The 19,566-nt window shown below is 43.5% G+C and overlaps 2 protein-coding genes across 2 annotated transcripts in view; one reads left to right on the forward strand and one right to left on the reverse strand.

Annotated features, from left to right (window-relative positions):
* The window catches only part of LOC128516134 (histone H3-like), a 575,451-nt gene that overhangs the window by 536,043 nt on the left and 19,842 nt on the right, over nt 1–19,566 (reverse strand). The window lies entirely within an intron of this gene.
* daxx (death-domain associated protein) lies at nt 4,522–19,236 on the forward strand. The gene is made up of 12 exons (XM_053490421.1): nt 4,522–4,765; nt 5,317–5,406; nt 5,477–5,712; nt 8,457–8,807; nt 8,913–9,044; nt 10,930–11,046; nt 13,667–13,898; nt 14,003–14,172; nt 14,915–15,155; nt 15,329–15,788; nt 16,300–16,429; nt 18,731–19,236. Exons 3-12 carry the CDS (start codon nt 5,500–5,502, stop codon nt 18,788–18,790), a joined length of 2,106 nt encoding a protein of 701 aa, XP_053346396.1. The 5' UTR covers nt 4,522–4,765; nt 5,317–5,406; nt 5,477–5,499; the 3' UTR covers nt 18,791–19,236.

The following is a 19,566-nucleotide window of genomic DNA, read 5'->3' on the forward strand; positions in this document are numbered from 1 at the left end:
CCTAGTCATGTGACTACAGCTCATTATAATATTTAAGAACCTAGTCATGTGACTACAGCTCATTATAATATTTAAGAACCTAGTCATGTGACTACAGCTAATTATTATATTTAAGAACCTAGTCATGGGACTACAGCTCATTATAATATTTAAGAACCTAGTCATGTGACTACAGCTCATTATAATATTTAAGAACCCGGTCACGTGGCTAGAGCTCATTATAATATTTAAGAACCTAGTCACATGACTACAGCTCATTATTATATTTAAAAACCCGGTCACGTGGCTACAGCTCATTATTATATTTAAGAACCTAGTCATGTAACTACAGCTCATTAATATATTTAAGAACCCGGTCACGTGGCTAGAGCTCATTATTATATTTAAGAACCCGGTCACGTGGCTAGAGCTCATTATAATATTGTAGCGTTTTTACGCCGGAAAGAATGCTGGAGAGACGAGTGAGCTTATTTGCTGCCCAATGCAATGGGTGGGAGTACTTTATTAGGCACACAGCAGGTATGGCATGAGCAGCACCTTCACTCAGGAGCCTACATCCAATTCAGCGTCAGCCTGAACTGGAGCACATTTCACACGTCACACACCATCACACACAACAGGGCCGAAGCCACTAACCCAAACACCCTTCCCCATCATGGTGAACACACCGACATCCCCGCAAGGCATGCTGGTCGTCAGCCGCCGCCCCGCCCACGCCACACTGCCCCCACCCGAGCTGTGATCGTCCCCGGTCACCACGACGAACTTTGTTTCGGAGGCGTGGAGGCAGTCGGCGCTGGCAGTGGGAACGCCGGCGTCCTTTGGCAGGTGAGGGATAAACGCGAACATAGTCCTGAGGCGGTCCGGCCTTCACAGAGTTCGATGTTTCATCGGCGTGCGGCTGGTAAGGCGCAAGACGGTCCCGGTGGAGCAAAACTCGTACCCGCCCCGCCAACCGCACCCGGTAGATGACATCGGAGAGCCGAGCTATTACCGCACAGGGGCCCACCCAGTGAGACACACGCCCGGCCGAGAGCCCCCTCCTCCTCCTTCCGGAGGAACACACCCACACCTGCTCGCCAGCAGCAAAATCTCGCCCCTGGCTGTGAGTGTCCACGCCCATTCGCCCCATAGGTGCCCCCACCCGAAAGTCTTGCAGCGGTGCCCGCGAGCGCTGGGTGGGGCCCTTCTGCCAGGCGATGAGCGGTTCATAGTTCAGCTGTGAGACCGGCGAGACCGGCGGAGCGACTGCGGGTGACGCTCTGGGAGACGCAGTAAGACGGCTGCACGCTGGCTGCACGCTGGCTCGGACGGCTGATCACCACCGGAGGACCTGGAGGACTGCACGGGGGGAACATCCTGCGTCGAGGGTTCTACGTCGCGACGGCACTCCACTTGCTCGCAGTACCGGCCACGCGCTTTGCTGCCCGGCCGGCGAGGTAAAGCGCAGGTGTTAGCGCGCAGATTTCCCGCTCGGCCTGCTACCGGAAGTTCTGCCCCCCGGGTGTGTGCTGCTAACCTGTCCGGCTGTGGTTTGGGTCCGAGCAACCTGGCTACCCCGAAGTTACCACGCAGAGTTCTGCTAGCCAAATTCAGCACCGCACCCCATCTCTCCAGAATGTCCAACCCCAAAATGCAGTCCTCCTCGACATTCCCCACAACGAACCCGTGGGAATAAGTCCGTCCACCCACCTGGACTCGCGCTGTGCGACACGCCCCTACCTTCACGCAGCCCCCAGCAACGGTGCAGATGTCGAAGGCAGGATCAGGCCGTCCGCAAACACGCCCGCCTTGCCCCAGCAATCCAGAGCGCAGCAGCGAAACAGTGGAGCCGGTGTCCACGAGCGCCCGCAGTAAGACGCCATCCAGCACACAGTCGATGTAGAGCCCAGCGCGGCTTACCACGCGTCCTCCCGGCGATAGTCTAGCGGCTGCTGGTGTACGCTGTCCCGTGCCTCGGCCTCGCCGCGAAACGTCGGAGAGTTGCTCGTTGCCTAGCCGCGACGGGTAGCCCTGTCCCCGGCTAGGTTCACGAACGGAGCGCCACTGAGCTGCGGGCGGTCACTCGGCTCTTCCGCCGCGATGTACCGCCGATATGGGCTCAGCGCGCTCGGCCTCGCCGGCGCCAGCCTCCGCCCCGAGATCCAGGATTTTCTTCTTCCCGCTCCGCGTTGGTTGACGTGGTGTGCTCGCGCTATCTCCGTCAGGAAAGAGCTTCTTCTGCGCGAGTAGTCGCTCCGCTACTCGGCGGCCCGCTTGGATTTTTAGAAGGTCCTCCGTTGTGCGCTCGAACCCGTTATTCTCCATCGCACTTCTGACACCAATGTAGCGTTTTTACGCCGGAAAGAATGCTGGAGAGACGAGTGAGTTTATTTGCTGCCCAATGCAATGGCTGGGAGTACTTTATTAGGCACACAGCAGGTATGGCATGAGCAGCACCTTCACTCAGGAGCCTACATCCAATTCAGCGTCAGCCTGAACTGGAGCACATTTCACACGTCACACACCATCACACACAACAGGGCCGAAGCCACTAACCCAAACACCTTTCCCCATCATGGTGAACACACACCGACATCCCCGCAAGGCATGCTGGTCGTCAGCCGCCGCCCCGCCCACGCCACAATATTTAAGAACCTAGTCATGTGACTACAGCTCATTATTATATTTAAGAACCCGGTCACGTGGCTAGAGCTCTTTATAATATTTAAGAACCTAACCAGACTCTCTTATCCAGAGCGACTTACATTTTTATCTCATTATACGTCTGAGCAGTTGAGGGTTAAGGGCCGCGCTCAAGGGCCCAACAGTGGCAACTTGGGGGTTGTGGGGTTTGAACCTGGGATCTTCCGAACCGCAGTCCAATGCCTTAACCACTGAGCTACCCCTGGCCACATGTGTAGATCATGTGGTTATAGAAACATGACGTATACGGGTAAAATTGTGATGGTGCATGTCGTGAAACGTTATTTCCATAACATGGTGAAATGTGTTATTCCTCTTGCACCAAAGCATTTCAGGGTTTCATTCATTACTCAGGGATACAGGCACACAGTTTGTAATAGATTTAATATTGTGGAACATCTAGGAGAAAACTTGTGTACCTGTGTTCAGTTCAGCTATAGCCATGATAATAAACAGTCACTCCATCAGCATTTCCCAGAAAGCCTTTCTGTTTCAGGGGGACAATGAGAACCGATACTCCTTCACAATAAATTTTAATCAGCATCCGGGCCTGACATTTTCTGACCAATCAGACTGCAGAATTTATCCGTGCCTTTTAATCCTCATCATGTTATAACTAGAATCTGGTAGCTTTCTTTATCATGGCCTGTCAGTTGACACAGAACAATAGGGAGTGTCGAGTGAGCTGTGCAGAGGTAGAGAGGTGTGTTTCGGCTAAGCTCTGTGGAATCTGTCTCTTTTACTGGGCTAAAGGTGATTTCTTTCATACTTAGACCTTCAGGTATTTCTGTTCAATAGAGACACCAAATGTCACATCACGAACATGACTGAGGGCATCGGTAGGGCTTCAGGTTTGATTCGGGCTCTGGGCGTTAAAACCAGATGAGGACAAGCCCAAAGAGGATGGGATGGGAAAGACTGGAGCATAGAGGAATGCTCTCGATGGGAGCAGCTGAAAGAACAACCACAAGAACATGTTTGAATGCTACTGTACATCACAAGGAAAACAGCTACAGTCATTTAATCAAATTAGAATTTAAATTCTGAGCTGGTAGTACTGGGTGAAATATTAAGTGCATGAACAAAAAAAACCTGATGAGCCTGATTTTACCAGAGCTATGAAACCATTCCAAGCTACACCACCTGGTCTGGCGTGAGGATGGGAATGACAAGACCTCAAGTTTAAAAGTACATTTTCATTTTAAATTTAATTTTAAAAATTAAACTATCATATTCTAGATTTATTACACGCAGAAAAAATATATTTTTTTGATTAAATGATATCTTTACATTTCATACAGTGGAGGACCCGAAACCTGTCTCAGAAAATGTTCTGTCTGTGTTTGTCACAGCGCCATGCAAAACTGTCTGAACTGAGTTTGGACACGTCAAACTGTGAATGCGTCTTCAATTGACTGTCTGTACAGACTTTACTGAATCTCCTGCAGTCCTTAGATCTCTGAACTCATTAACAACATGTACTTAGACTAGTGTGTATAATAAATCAATAAACAAATATATTTTTATGAAATGTTGTTTTCAATATTGTTGTTACTATGTTCTGGCTGTCATGTCTTGTAAAGCGAATGTTGATAGTTTGTTCTGTAACAACAATAATAATAATAATAAACCTTTCTGGTAATTCTTCCTGGACCAGACTGAACTACAGTATACGATACCGGACTCTAGATGGCGACAATGCGCTAGATACAGCGAAATACGTCTGTAAAAGAAGAAGAAACAAAGCACTGTAGTCCAATCAGGTTTTCGCTTCTAAAGACGCGTCGAATCCGCGAGCTCGTTGTTTTGGAGTCCCGTTGGTTGCCATGATCGCGCGTTTCCTTTGTCAACGAGTCGAGTTGGTTAATGGACGATATTTAATATTTTCTTACCTGTTTTAGATAATGTAAACTTACAGAACAAGTATATACACAGTGTAGAATTCTACACTCCTCTCTGGTTTGACGGAGATTTAGTTTTTGTTTTACAGTTTATAATATTTTAACGGAGTAGATTTCTACACAAAGACCTGGCAACCCGGGACTTGTTAAAGTCAGCGTTGGTGTTCCGGCGCGCGCGTGTGAGTGTTATCGTTTCCTCAGTGTTTTGTGTAAAGCAGCGCTGCTAAAGTCAAGACTGTGGAGACTAACCGGGTTATAGTTAGTCTAGTTAACCAGGTTTACCCTATACAATTTGAGGTAGTGTTTACTGGCGGAAACCGAAACCCTGTAAAGCAGGCTAACAGAAAAGCTAAACATGCTAACCCGAGGGAAAAAAAAACCCAAGCGCGTGCTGCCTTTTAAATGTTCTCACTGCGTGTTAAATAAAATACAATAAACTTTTGTTTAATTAAACATTTAATGATAAAACTATTTAATGGTTTAAATCAATCGAATTAGGTGTGTTTAGCTTGTAGAGACTTGCTTCAGACTCGAAGAACAAAAACATCAAACTGAGCTTGGATTAATTTAATTAATAAACAAAAAAAATAATTAAAATGTTGGAGATTAAGAAAAAAGGGGTGGGGATGAAAAAAGTCGTTATACACCTGTCATCAATGACGTCATCGTGATTAAGCTCCTCCCCCTCAGAGTTTCCTGACTTGTCCTGTTTCCCCCCCCAACCGTACAGGTACTAAACCCTGGGGTCTCCTGATGCGTCTCGAGTTCCTGCACTTCCCTCTGAATGCTTAAACATCCCCGGCGGTTTTCTGCCCCAAGGGTAATTCATTAATTAACCCTCCTTTGTGATATGAGAGATGATGCTGTATCCTGATAGTGTTTCCCTTCAGACTCTCCTCAGGCCGCTGCGTCGATGATGGCAGCTGTTTCCAAGGTGACGGAGAGCATCGTGATCCTCGACGATGATGATGATGGTGAAAAGCCTTCCCCGTCGTCGTTTCCATCTTCTTGCCATCCTCAGAGTGCCGACACACCTCGAGTCACACATGTCCCTGAGTCTCCGTTCGCCTCGGCCAGCAAGAAGGTCCACATCCTGAAAGTGGAGAACGAGAAGCTCTTCAGCGAGGTGTGTGAGCACGCTCCTTATTTCTCTCTGATCCTACAGGTGGCGCTCTAAGCTGTTCGCACATTGCCAGGCAGGACAGCGTCCCATGTAAGCCAATTGTTGTAGAATCACAACACACTAGAACCTCGGATTTTGACTACCTTGATATGCGAGCGTTTTGCAAGACAAGCAAAATTTGAAAATAAATTTTAAGTTGTGTGTGTGCGTGTAAATGTAATTTTTTTTATTTAGTGTCCAAAGTTAGTGATTGTTCTTTAGTAGCTGTACCGCAACAATGGCTCCCATTAAGAAAAAAGGTTAAATAGTCTGCTGCAGTGAAGGAGTCTGTTTAACAACAATGCAGCATTGAATGTAAACAGTGAAATCCATCCTATAGTTGCAAGTACAGTGGAACCTCGGATTACGAGCTTAATTCGTTCCGGAAGTGGGCTCGTATTCCAAAACACTCTTAAACCAAATTAAATTTTCCCATAGGAAATAATAGAAACTTAAATTATTCGTTCTACAGCCCAAAAAAATAAATACATAAATATAATTAATACAAAAAATAAAGTAAAAATAAAACAAATTAACCTGTACTTTACCTTAAAAAAATGTAAAATTAAACCCGACAGATAAGGGTTTTCGTTTGTGCATGCAGAGTGTATGTGTGTAAAATGTGCGCGCGCACACACACACACACACACACACACACACATTAACGGATAGACCGTTTTTAAAAATTAGCAAGGAACATTCCTAGTCACACTCACGTGAGCGCATACTAACAGGATCACTGCTGTAAGTAAAACAACAACAACAACAAAAAACAAATTAAACAGCTCCTCACCTTTGAAAACAATCGCGACAGAGAGGAGTTTGTGTGTTTATTTGGCAACCTGAGAGGAGAGGGGATGAAGGGGGGCTCGCTCGCGTTTACAGCCCCCTTCTCTCAGGTTGCCAAACAAACACACAAACTCTCTGCCTTACACAGACACAAACACGCGCACGCAAAAACACTGCAGACACTAAGACTCAGCAGGGGAGACGATAGGTCTCGGCTTTACAGCTCCACTTCTCTCAGGTTGCCAAATAAACACACAAACTCTTCTCTGTCGCGGCTGTTTTCAAAGGTGAGGAGCTGTTTAATTTTTGTTTTTGTTGTTTTACTTTACAGTAGTAATCCCGTTAGTATGCACTCACGCGAGTGTGACTAGCGATTTTCCTTGCTAATTTTTAAACGGTTTTAAAAACGGTCTCTCCGTTAATATGTGTGTGTGTGTGTGCGCGCGCACACGCACATCTCACACACGCACATCTCACACACAGCGCGTGTGTGTATTCACCCAGCAGGAGAGACGATTACCTACAATTCTGCTGCAAGAGAGAGAAAAACCGTTGGCTCACTTGTGATGACGTAACGCTCGTTGTTAAAACAAGAAGCGCATGCGTGAAACATGATACTCGGTGCTCGTTAACTAAGACAATGCCCGTTTTTCAAGTAAAAAATTATTAAAAATTGTTGCTCGTCTTGCAAAACACTCGTTAACCACGTTACTCGTAATCCGAGGTTCCACTGTAACTATAAGCGGGCCCAAGCACCCTGTGCCATCGCGACACGGGCACACCAGAAGGACATCCAGCACACCGGGCACATGTTTTTAAGGGGGACATATCAATACTATTATAACATAATTTTAGAAAAAGGGAGAATTTTATGTTTAGACCTCCAAAATGCCCCAGACACTGGACAAAAAAAGACACATTGTGATGTCACGTATTGTGATGTCACACAAAGTTATTAATCACTTTTTTAGCATAAGTTAAAGTTTAAATTTTGCATCCTCAATGACTTTAGATCACATCAGCCTGGTTTGGTGTTGATCGTATAAATTCCATAGGAGGAAAGTGCGAAAGTTGTTCGGCTCAATGAGCTTTACATGTGTACTGGGTTTTGCTTGCATACCTGCACGTGTGTATGAGCTATCCAGCAAAATTTTACGTGAGGGCCTCGGGCCACACGACTCCAGCTGATTCCAACCTGTCTAAGTTTTTGAGCATGTATAAGACCCCCAAAAAGCCCAAAATGTTGGAATGGTGTAATGACGGCATAGAGCTGATGTCATAGTGCTTGAGCCCTAAAAAAGAGAGGTTCCTTATTAAAGTCACGCAAAAAGATGATTACAGTAACCAGATACAGTAACAAACTGACTGAGAGGAGTGATTCCGTTGTGTGTGTGTGTGTGTGTGTGTGTGTGTGTGTGTGTGTGTGTGTGTGTGTGTGAGTGAGTGAATTTCAGTCTACACAGTGAGGTCAGGAAAGGATGTGTCAATAACTCCCAGCCGAGGTCCTGCATCTCTTAAGTCAGCGACGTTGATTTTTAAGGATCAGGCGTTCCACTCGCTGAATGTTCGCGGGAACGACTGCAGGGATCACGAACACACAGCCTTCTTTAAAGCATTTGCACCATTTGTAATTTTTACTGCGGTTGAGAGTCTCATCACAATACTGTGCTTTAAATCTCCTGTAAATCTCAATCGCCTGTTTTCATGCATTCATGCACCAGAAACTTCATGAGAAGTCCCGGTTTGACTTCAACACCCCTTGTATATTGAGATAAATAATTTAATTGAGTGTGTGCACCGTGTTAGGCTGAAGGAAGTTGGACTTGTAATAGGTTTATTCCTGTAATAACGAGCTGAAAGAGTTTTGATTTAATTTTTGCCCTCACATCCGATCCTCTTTGATTTTTCACCCCACGCAGTTCGTGGATCACTGTGTAAAACATGCCCAGGAGCACCCGGAGGTCGTGCCCTTCCTGAAGTCGAAATACGCCAAGGCCTTCCCTGACTTCCTGACGTCTGTGGAGTTCCGGAACGCGGTGGGCCGCTGCCTGACTAAAGCCCAGGCGCAAACTAGCAAAACATTCGTCTACATTAACGAACTCTGTACCATTCTTAAAAAGCACTCCTCCAAACGGAAGTCCAACATTCAGCCGGTGAAACCCCCGAACGGGGACGAGATTGCCAATGCGAATGTGAAGAACGAGTCTGCCAGGGGGAACACAGGCGCTGGGGAGGAGGAAAAGAAAACGAAACGAGCTTCCAGAAAACAGGTTTGCATCCTTATAGGCTCTTAGATTAGACCTGTAAGTGTGTGTGTGTGAGTGTAAATCTCTTTTCTTTTCCTCACTCCCTCTCTCTCTCTCTCTTTCTCTCAGATAGCACACTTGGAGAACTTGCTGAAGGTTTACAGTGATGAGATCAAACGACTGCAGGAGAGGGAATTGAGTTTGGAGGAATTGGAGAAGGAGGACTCGTGCTACATCCAGGAGCACAAGCTCAAACGCAGGGTAGGGCTGACAGGACCGTGTTCAGTACACGGTCACGTCCACTCATCGGGAACATGAATCTCAGGCCAGTCCTGGCCAACTGAAATGATCTCTGTGATCAGCTGTTTTTCTGGGGTATCTTTACTAAAGGGAAAGAGCAATAATGTACATGATCTCAATCAGAGCACACGGTATAACTCGTGTTCCTGAAAAATAAAAGTATTTTAATTTGCTGAGCCCGAGGTCTTTCACCTTCCTGTAAACGATGATGATGGCCTGTAGCTGGTAGTGTCTTTGTGCATCGTAAAAAGTGTGTGTGTGTGTGACAGCAGTCATGGGATTGAGCAACACACAGTACAGTGGGAGAGTGCGAGAAAGAATAAAAGGTTTTCTAAGTCACTGCAGGTTCCAGGATCAGCTTACACTACTGTACAACACCACTGTAAGCACCAAATCCTGAGCCACCCAGACAAATTCTGGAAGAAAACCCAAACCTGATGGTCAGGAACAACCAAGGAACCACCAGGACTGCTGTCTTGACAGGCATCAGGACTGATTCCTGCCGTCATCTGGAAGCTGCTTGAACACCAATTATGTTTTATTTGATTGTAGTTCTTTTACTTATGTGAGGAACTTGCTTTATTCTGTTGACGGTTAAAAAAAATAAATAAACAAGTAAATCTAAATTTAGAAAAAAAAATACATTAAAAATCTTATCTAGTTTTAACATCAAATAACAAAAACTGACTCTCGCTATCAATATAGGTGTAGAAGTTGGCATGGCGTTAATAAAGAAAGAACACCAGTGTCACTGTCTTCAGTCAGACTTCATCAGCATGAGCTAAACACCTGGACTTATATTAAATAAATAAAACGTGTTGGGAATATCTGAGGCTGTATTTAAACCGGAATGTTGATATTAAGTCTAGGTTATAACCAGCTTTATGGTCCTGCTATACACCGAGTCTAATCTTGGACATAAACAGTATTGTAGATTCTCAAAATGTCATATGGTTAAGTCTACAGAAATTACTGTTTTAGTTTAAGGAAATTACCAGGTTTATGATTAAGATTCATTGATTTGACACGTGTACCTTTAAATGAAGCTGGGGTCAGAGCGCAGGAAACAGCACTCTCTGAAGCAAATGGGGTTGAGGGTGGCAACTTGTCGGTGCCGGGGCTCGAACGCTCGACTTTATGATCAGTAACCCAAAGCCCTAACCGTTTAAGCCACCAGTGCCCCGGGTTAAGGTTTGCAAATTCAAAAAGAAATACAGATTCTGGCTCTCGAGGGACTGTGAATAATAAATAGCCGCATCGACTAGGCGTACGTATTTGTGCCTACATCTATTATTTTAGTCTAAGTGACTTTCCTTAGTCCAGCAAGGCCTGATTTGCACTCACAGTCAAATGTACCTTGACACCTGATTGATAATTTATCAAATTTACCATATTTCATGCATAAATTTGTGTAAAAAAAAAAATTAAAACATAGTTTTAATTCCGTAGTGCATCTTCTGAGACGCTTTTTCTAAGTGCTAAAGTACGACTGGCAGTAACTTGACGTCACCAGCTTTCCTATTCTCCGAGGTCGTCATGACGATTTGGGCATGACAATTTTTGATTGCTCAATCTCGCAATCTCCAGCCAATGAAATCGCTCTGTACAAAGGATTTTTGTTTGTTTACTTCCTCATACTTCTGTGTGCAAACATTCACTTGTAATTATTAATACTGATCCAGCTTGGATGAATTCTCAAATCAGGAGGATTAATTAGTTGATTTATTTTCTTGTAACATCAACTTGTCTATTTATTTTGGAACTTGTCGTTTTTTTTTTGTTGTGATTATGGGTGTAAGCATACGGCTCTAAAACATTTAATGACCGTAATCTCCTACTGTTTCAGATGATGAAGATCTATGATAAACTGTGTGAGCTGAAGAACTGTAGCACACATACTGGCCGTGTCATGGAGCAGAGGATTCACTACAGCGGCACTCGTTACCCAGAGATCAACAAGAAGGTACTCATTATTCAGGATCTCGACTTTACATTAAATTAAATATAACTTGTATAGTGCTTTTAACGATGGTGATAGCCTCAAAGCAGCTTTAAATAATCAAAAGAAAATTATGGAAATTTGTACGAAATGTGAGAATTTGTATGAATCATAATGATCAGATAGTTCCTGATGAACAAGCTGAGGGAAAAGCTCCCTGAGAGGGTAACAGGAAGAAACCATGAGAGGAACCAGACTCAAAAGGGAACCCGTCATCTGTGTGATAACAGATAGCAGGGATTGATCTGCACTTATACTGTGTGTTAGGAGACTGGAAGTTCAGTATAACAGGAGATGTGGAGAAGTTCATATGGAGTCCAGTTCGTTATTGGAGGCTCAGGGAGACTGCTGGAAATTCTAGATTTCCAACAGTCTATCTCAACTTTTCAGGCGAGAAATTATTTTTTACCTGCAGTGGCATTGAAGTGAGGCACAGAAATCTGTGCTCTGATTTGGTTTTAGCATGTACCGGTTATATAGATAGAGGGTTCGGGTACCCAACCCTAGGGGTGATGTGCCCTAATCTTTTGGTTCTAGTCAGGACTCTCACTGCTGCATTCTGGACTAACTGAAGCTTGTTTATGCACCTAGTTGGACAACTCAGGTCAGTAAGGCATTACAATAGTCCAACCTAGAGGTGATAAAAGCATGAATTAGTTTTTCTGTATCATTTAGTAACAGTATATTTCTTATTTTTCTGAAAGGCTGGAATCTGTAATCACACCAAGGTTTTTCACTGTTGCACTTGATGGAACAGAAAGGCCATCTAAAGTTACAGTGTCATCAGAAAGCTTGTTTCTAGCTGCATGCGGTCCTATGACTAAAACTTCTGTCTTATTAGGATTAAGCAGAAGGAAGTTAATTAACATCCAGCCTCTTATGTCCTGCACACATTGCTCAAATTTAGTAAGCTGTTTTATCTCGTCTGGTTTTGCTGGGACGTATAATTGTGTGTCATCAGCACAACAATGAAAACTAATACCATGCTTAAGGATTATGTTGCCTAGAGAAAGCATGTAAAGGGAAAAAGCAGTGGGCTTAAAACCTAACCCTGTGGAACACCAAACTCCACTAGAGAGCATGCAGAATGGTCACCATTTAGATCTACAAACTGATACCGATCGGTCAAATAGGATCTGAGCCAGAAGAGGGCTGTTCCCTTAATTCCTACTACATTTTCTAATCTGTGAAGGAGAATACTGTGATCAATAGTGTCAAAAGCTGCACTGAGGTCGAGTAACTATAATGACATAACCCTGATCAGAGGCCAATAGGAGGTAATTTACTACTTTAACAAGTGCTGTCTCTGTGCTGTGATGAGGCCTAAATCCTGACTGATACGGTTCATTTATGATTTTTCTATGTAGATATGAGTATGGCTACTATCTTTTCCAGAATGGTAGAGCTGAAAGGGAGGTTTGATATTGGCCTGTAATTTGACAGCTGACCGGGGTCGTGGTTTCGAGAGGTTGAGGGTTCTTAATTATCGGTTTATTAACTGCTAATTTAAAAGATTTGGAAACATACCCACTGCTAAGTTTAGAATTTATTATTTTCAACAGGGATTCTGTTATTTCCGGCACTATCTGTTTGGGAAAATGTGTCGGTATAGAATCTAATATACAGGTTGACGATTTTGAAGAAGAAATTAGTAAAATTTGTTCACTCTCTTTAAGGGGAGTAAAGTATTCTAGGTTATGATGTGGTTAGTTTAACATCTGTATAACTTAAATTGTCTGGTTTCAAAGCCTGATATTTATGATTTTGTTATTGAAAAAGTCCATTAAGTCCTCACTACTGTATGCTGTGGTTGTGGAGATTTCTGCAGTGGTTTTATTTTTGGTTAATTTAGCTACAGTATTTAATTAAAATCTAGGTTTATTTTTTTTATTTTCTTTACGAGTGGAGAGATTCAACAATCTAGCAGCACTGAGCTTTTTTTATAGTTCAGGACGCTTGATTTTTAAAGTGGTAGCACGGCGTTGTGTGTCTACATCACTTTTAGAGTGGTAAAATCAGAACATGGCACATTTGTTGGCAGATCACACAACTTTCAAATATAAGATCAGAGGTTTAGATTTGTGACACAACTCATGTCAGTAGTCTTGGTGTGTGACTGTCGATAGTTAACATTAACACCACCAGGTTAAATGAATATTTACTATATACCAGTAAACTGGTTGCTGGTGACTGTTCCCTGCAGCCATGCATGCCTATGATCCAAAGTCAGTGCTGTCCAGCCCACCACACCACAGCCCACTGCATGTGGGGCTTAGCGGGGAAAGGGCCAAAGATTGCTGCCCTGATTTGTTCAAGCTCCCATGGGATGCTCTGGACAAACCAAATCCAATACAAATCACAGAGGCCTACCCTCATGACCCACAGCACCCTAAAGATCCTCCATTAACTTCCTGGTGCCAGACATCCCATCAAACACCCACAGAGCTCCTCCAGAGCCAAACCTTGATGGGCCAGAGCCGTCCAGGTGTCACAAGGGCAACCCCCCAGCCTAGGTAGTTTTAACGTTATGACTGATTGGTGTATCTCCAATATCTTAAAAAAAGAAATATCCTGCTTACATTAGATTGAGCGATTTATAAACCGGCCTGAGGTCCACGAGAACCCTCCGGATTACACGGACATCCTGCAGGTGGTTAAGCGCGCCAACAAGCGCAACCAGCTCATGCTGAGCCGCAAGCAGGAGGCGCAGATCGCGCAGGAGGCGTTCTGCGAGACGGGCAGCAAACTGCAGGAGAGGCGCCACCTTGACATGGTCTACAACTTCGGGTCTCACCTCACAGACCTCTACAAGCCTAGTAAGTCGTCTCACAGGTTTAAAACGTATGATGATGTTAATGCCCTTGTTTTTGTTCGATTCTTATCTTGGCGCATCTTTTTTTTTTTTTTTTTGTAAACATAGCCTCAGATCCTGCCATAAATGACTCTTCCTTGGAGAGGAAGTTACGCTCTAACAGAGAAGTGGCACTCGGCTCCCTCGAGGAGGTCATTAACAAATACGCTCTCAAACAGGATGACGCCGAGGAGGAGGACAGGAGAAAACGTCTGGAGAAAGACAAGGCGAAAAAAGAGGTGAGATGGGGTAAACAGTAGGAGGGAAATGAGCTGTGAATTTTTTGTTACATGCCTGTAATGCTAAAGGTCATACAGTGGACCCTCGCTTGTAAAGACACCATATAAAAATGATTGATAGCTTTATAAATACCCAGTATGTCCCTGTGCTACATGCTATTGCGGATGGTATTAGGAAGAAGAAAAGGGAGTCACGGTCGGTTTAGTTTTTCAGTTTCTTTGCCAAGAGGGATCATAAATTAAGGTTAAGTGAGATTTAGTTTCTAATTATTTATTATTTTACTTCATTTACATGTCTTGTCTAAATGTTTTTATTGTTTTTTAGATGCAAAAATATGATTATAGTGTTGGAAATTGGTAATATTTTGGGGGGGCTGGAACGGATTATCTGCATTTACATTATTTTCTTTGGGACAATCTGTTTCACAATACAAAATTTCACCTCAAGAACTTGCTTCCGGAACGGATTAAACTCATATGCTGAGGTTCCATTATAGTTAAAATGCTGAAGGCAGCAGGGACACCCCCACCACACACACACACACACACACAAATGTAGGAGATCTGTGTACACAGTGAATAGCGAGTATATGCACTAGAACTGATAGAAACAGATGTTTTCTTTTTTTTAATCAGGTGGTCTTCTGTGTAACTGTTTTACTGTAAGCCATAGTCAATAAAACTGTGATGCACAATTAGAGCACTGTTCCCCCTCTCTTATTGTGTGCGCTGTTCGACACAGGATGGTCAGCAGGCATCTGTAAAGGCAGAGAGAAGTGACAAGAGTGAAGTTACAAATCAAGCAGAGGAAGAGAAGAAGGAGAAACAGGAGGGGGAGGAGGAAAAAGAGGAGAAGGATGAGGAAGATGAGGAAGAGGAAGATGCGGAGGAAGACGAGGAAGAAGATGAGGAAGATGATGAGGAATCTTCAGATCCGGATATCGAGGAGGAGATCAAGGCCAGCGAAGCACAAGATGGACCGGGTATGACTTGGTTATATTCTGAAACATATTTCTGCCGTGCTTCATTAGAAACCCAGTGCGGCATCACAGTGTATTAAGTATATGTCTTCATATTCTGCAATGATAATTTCCGTGTTTAATTAATCGGAGCTGCATAATCTTTGAAACGCTGATTTATGTGTGGAACATTTCAGATGATGAAGACAACGAGGAAGAACGTCTGAGCGCCAGTGATGACGCTGTACAGCCAGGCAGCAATGGGTCGTGTCCCTCGGTCAAGTCCCCTGACTGCGGAGATGAAAGTGCCGATGATGTTCCACAGTCTGACATCAGGACAAGCGGCAGCATCTCCACAGAAAAATATCCGGAAAACAAGCATTCTCCCGACAGTCCCTCCTCTTCGCACGGCCATGGTGAGTCGGGTGTCCGGAACCCTCGGACTGGAGAGGCCGACGTGTTACTGGACTCGAACAGTATCGGCGAAGCCACGGGGATTCCATTCGCCATTGAGGACTGTGTCTCCATCCCAGTGATGATGTCTGCCAAGCATCCTGAGGCGACTAGCAAAATGAGTAACAGCAAGAAGAGGAAACGGGAGTCAAAGAGGAACCACACGATCGTCCATAATGGAAACGCCGGAGAGAGCGATGTGAGGTAAAAGCCCTCTCGTCTCTCTTAAAGAGATAGGTTAAAGGATCGAAATGGGGAAGGAACATTACTTAAGTAGATTTATTTATGACTGTACACTCACACAAGTGAAATCCATAAAACATTAGTCATACAGACAACAGAATATTTAATATTTCACCGGACAGATATAAAGAGATGATCTGACCTGGTAGCCCTCTTGGACGCATCGGTCTCATGTGCTCCATCACTCAGAATCGAACTTTATTTACATTCTGTATGTGTATAAACAGTCCTTCAAAAGTGTTGCGGAGGACCAAGACATCAGGCATGGACACATTGTTTTCCTACTTTTTGTTTAATTATTATAATAAAGTATTATTTAGTAAAGTAAATTTTGTCATCCAGAATAATCAAGTAGAATTTTTTTGTTAGTTTGGTTAAATTATAACATCATAAGACTATCTTAGTAGTAATATCTAAACAAGCTTCAATCTTGGTGTTTTTTTTTTCCCCCCTCTGTTAATATTGTGATTAGTAACAGTGATGTCTCTCGGGATGTAAAAATGGCCTGTAGCCCTGTGCTCGTGGACTCCACCAGGGCGGACACACCCACTCAGGATTTGGTCAGCAGCTCTCGCTCCACACCTCCCCCTAAAAAGCACAAGGCAAGTAAAACCAGAACAAAACATTATTTATAATGTGTAAGATAATTTTTATTAGGGATGCACCGAAATGAAAATTCTGGGCCGAAAACGAAACCGAAATTTTTGGATGCACTTGGCCGAAAACCGATACCGAAACCGAAAATGGCTTCATTAAAAAACATGTTTAAAATATTTTCTTTTTGTTTGTATTAAAAAAACTACAAATTAATTAAGCAATCAAACTTTTATTGATAATAAATAACAGTAATAAGGCTGTTTAACAATAACAAAACTTGCTTCCAAGTGCTTCCAAACCGCCGACATACTCCGTGTTTGATGCGTAATGACAGCGCGAACGAGACGGGAGGATGGGAGAGGCATGGCGACAATTTCGGCTTTTATTTTCGGCGCTTTCTTACGTTCCGGCCGAAACCGATAATGCTATTTCGGCCGAAAATTTTCGGCGGCCGAAATTTCGGTGCATCCCTAATTTTTATTACTAGTATTATTATTAATTTTTTTTTGGTAATTGTAGGTTTGCTTAATCGATTCTAAAATGAAGCCTTTTTTTCAGTGCATGTTCACCTGCACAAAATATCACTGAATATATGTATATCATTCAAGTGTACTGTACATCTCTTAGCACTGTAAAAGAAATGGATGTTTACAGCCAGTCGGAGAGCGTCCAGTCTCATCTGATCTCGAAAGCTAAGCAGGCTTGGGTATGGTTAGTTCTTGGATAGGAGAATGAATACACTGTCTGGCCAAAAAAAAAAAAAAGCACAGTTGCAGACTGTCTCAGTCACTTTTAGCTTTGACACACACACACACACACACACGTGTGAAAATGATTCCTCATGCTCCCAGAAGCACTTTTTCACAATCTTGAGTCCTGGAAAATGCTTCGTGTCATCACACAGATATGATAATCTGGTGATTCAGTACATTCAGGTGGTCAGCTGACTTCATTTTATTGCCCGATACCGTTACTGAGTCTAGACCTGAGTAACTGATCAACCCCAGATCATAACACTGCATCCTGGACACTATGCATGATGGGAGCATCGCCTCATGTACTTTCCTTCTCACCCTGACACGCCCATCACTGAAATAGGGTCAGTCTGGACTCATCAGGTCACATGACCTTTTTCCATGCTCCCTATCTCTACCCTAAAATCAATAGTAAAAACTAAAGCTAAGTGATCTGCATTCATGATCTTTTCATTGATGGTTCAGCACTATCCTTCCCCAGTTTAATAATGTGTTGAAGATTTTATAACACAGTTGTGCGTGTGTTGGTGTATGAATACACACACACTTTTTTGCAACCAGATTAGATGTGCAACTTTTTTTAAGTTGTGCAGATAAAAGAAGTAATGAGTGTTCTTACAGACTTTCAACTCCCAAAACAAAGATTTTCTATGGGGTTGAGATCTGGAGACTGGCTAGGTCACTCCAGGACCTTGAAATGCGTCTTACGAAGCCACTTCTTCGTTGCCCGGGCGGTGTGTTTGGGAACATGCTTCACAGTAGGTATGGTGTTCTTTGGATGCAACTCGGCATTCTTTCTCCTCCAAACATGAAGTTCTGTTTTGGTTTTATCTGACCATATGACATTCTCCCAGTCCTCTTCTGGATCATCCAAATGCTCTCTAGCAAACTTCAGACGGGCCTGGACATGTAGTGGCTTAAGCAGGGGGACATGTCTGGCACTGCAGGATTTGAGTCCCTGGCGGTGCAGTGTTTTACTGATGGTAGCCTTTGTTACTTTGGTCCCAGCTCTCTGCAGGTCATTCACACACTCTTGCGTGGAGCCCAGATCGAGGCAGATTATCAGTGGTCATTTTCTATTAATTGCTCCCACAGTTGATTTCTTCAAACCAAGCTGCTTACCTACTGCAGATTAAGTCTTCCCAGTCTGGTGCAGGTCTACAATTTAGTTTCTGGTGTCCTTCGACAGCTCTTTGGTCTCGGCCATAGTGGAGTTTGGAGTGTGACTGTTTGAGGTTGTGGACAGGTGTCTTTTGTACTGATAACAGATGCCAATAATACAGGTAATGAGTTGTTACAGGTCTGTGAGAGCCAGAATACTAAAATTTTACTGAGGAATTTGCAAATAAATTCTTAAAAAATCCTACAATGTGATTTTCTAGATATTTTTTTTTATTTTGTCTCTCATAGTTGAGGTATACCTATGATGAAAATTACAGGCGTCTCTCATCTTTTTAAGTTGGGAGTACTTGCACAATTGGCGGCTGAATAAATACATTTTTTTACCCCACTGTACAACCCACTGACCACTGAAATAATTCTATTTTGCAGGTGAATGTTGCGACCCAATGTGACCCAGATGAGGTGATTGTTCTCTCTGATTCGGACTGAGCTGCCGTACTGCTGGGTAACTGGACAACGAGTCCTCGTTACCATAGCCCTCCATACTCCAAATCTGCTGGTGCTTATCCAGGTCGCATCCCGTTTCAAATGCAATGAAGCCAGGTGTCTGTCTGAAGCGAGAAACAAAGTAAAGAGGAGCTGTTTTGCTGTGAATTGAAGCATTGCTATCATATAATTACCTTTTTTTTTTTTTTTTTTTTTTTACGCCAACACGGCTAGCTGCAATGTTGCCCATGTGGCTAAGCAGCACAGATTCAGGGTATTATTCATGGGGTATTTTATAGAAAAATATAAACGTTCATTGTATTGTTCTATTGTATTTGAATATTCTTTTTTTTTTTTAAACAGATGAAAGTTTGGTCTTTGTCCCTGTTTAAAAAGATTTAGTTAAGCAGGGAGGGCCTAATTTATTTTTCTGTTGAGTTCCCTTAAAAACTCAATAAAAAAAACTATTTTTGTGTAAACTCGTGTTGGTTTTTGAAAATACACTTTTCTAGCTCAAGTGCCATTTTTAAGAGGATGGGGGAGGGGGGGTTAGTGGGGTGAGGTTGAATTACATGTGAAGTGCACTACTGCCTGTGTAGCCATTTTCATACACACACACACACATGCAAACATTTGGTGGCTTATAAATAATGAAACAAATGAACTGAAAAGCAGTTGCATGGCCAGGTGTGGCCTGTTCCCTCATTATTTAATGACTAAGCTAGCAGATAAAAGGGCTGGAGGTGGTTCTGAATGTTACATTTGCATTTGGTAGCTGT

The sequence above is a fragment of the Clarias gariepinus genome, chromosome 28, assembly GCF_024256425.1.
Source record: "Clarias gariepinus isolate MV-2021 ecotype Netherlands chromosome 28, CGAR_prim_01v2, whole genome shotgun sequence".
In the NCBI taxonomy this organism is placed as follows: Eukaryota; Metazoa; Chordata; class Actinopteri; order Siluriformes; family Clariidae; genus Clarias; species Clarias gariepinus.

What these genes read in the sequence shown, in the direction of transcription:
- daxx (XM_053490421.1), top strand. Translation starts at nt 5,500, where the DNA reads ATGATGGCAGCTGTTTCCAAGGTGACGGAGAGCATCGTGATCCTCGAC. An exon ending in ACGAGAAGCTCTTCAGCGAG is followed by an intron (nt 5,713 to 8,456) that starts GTGTGTGAGCAC and finishes CACCCCACGCAG; the next exon opens with TTCGTGGATCACTGTGTAAA. An exon ending in AAGACAAGGCGAAAAAAGAG is followed by an intron (nt 14,173 to 14,914) that starts GTGAGATGGGGT and finishes TGTTCGACACAG; the next exon opens with GATGGTCAGCAGGCATCTGT.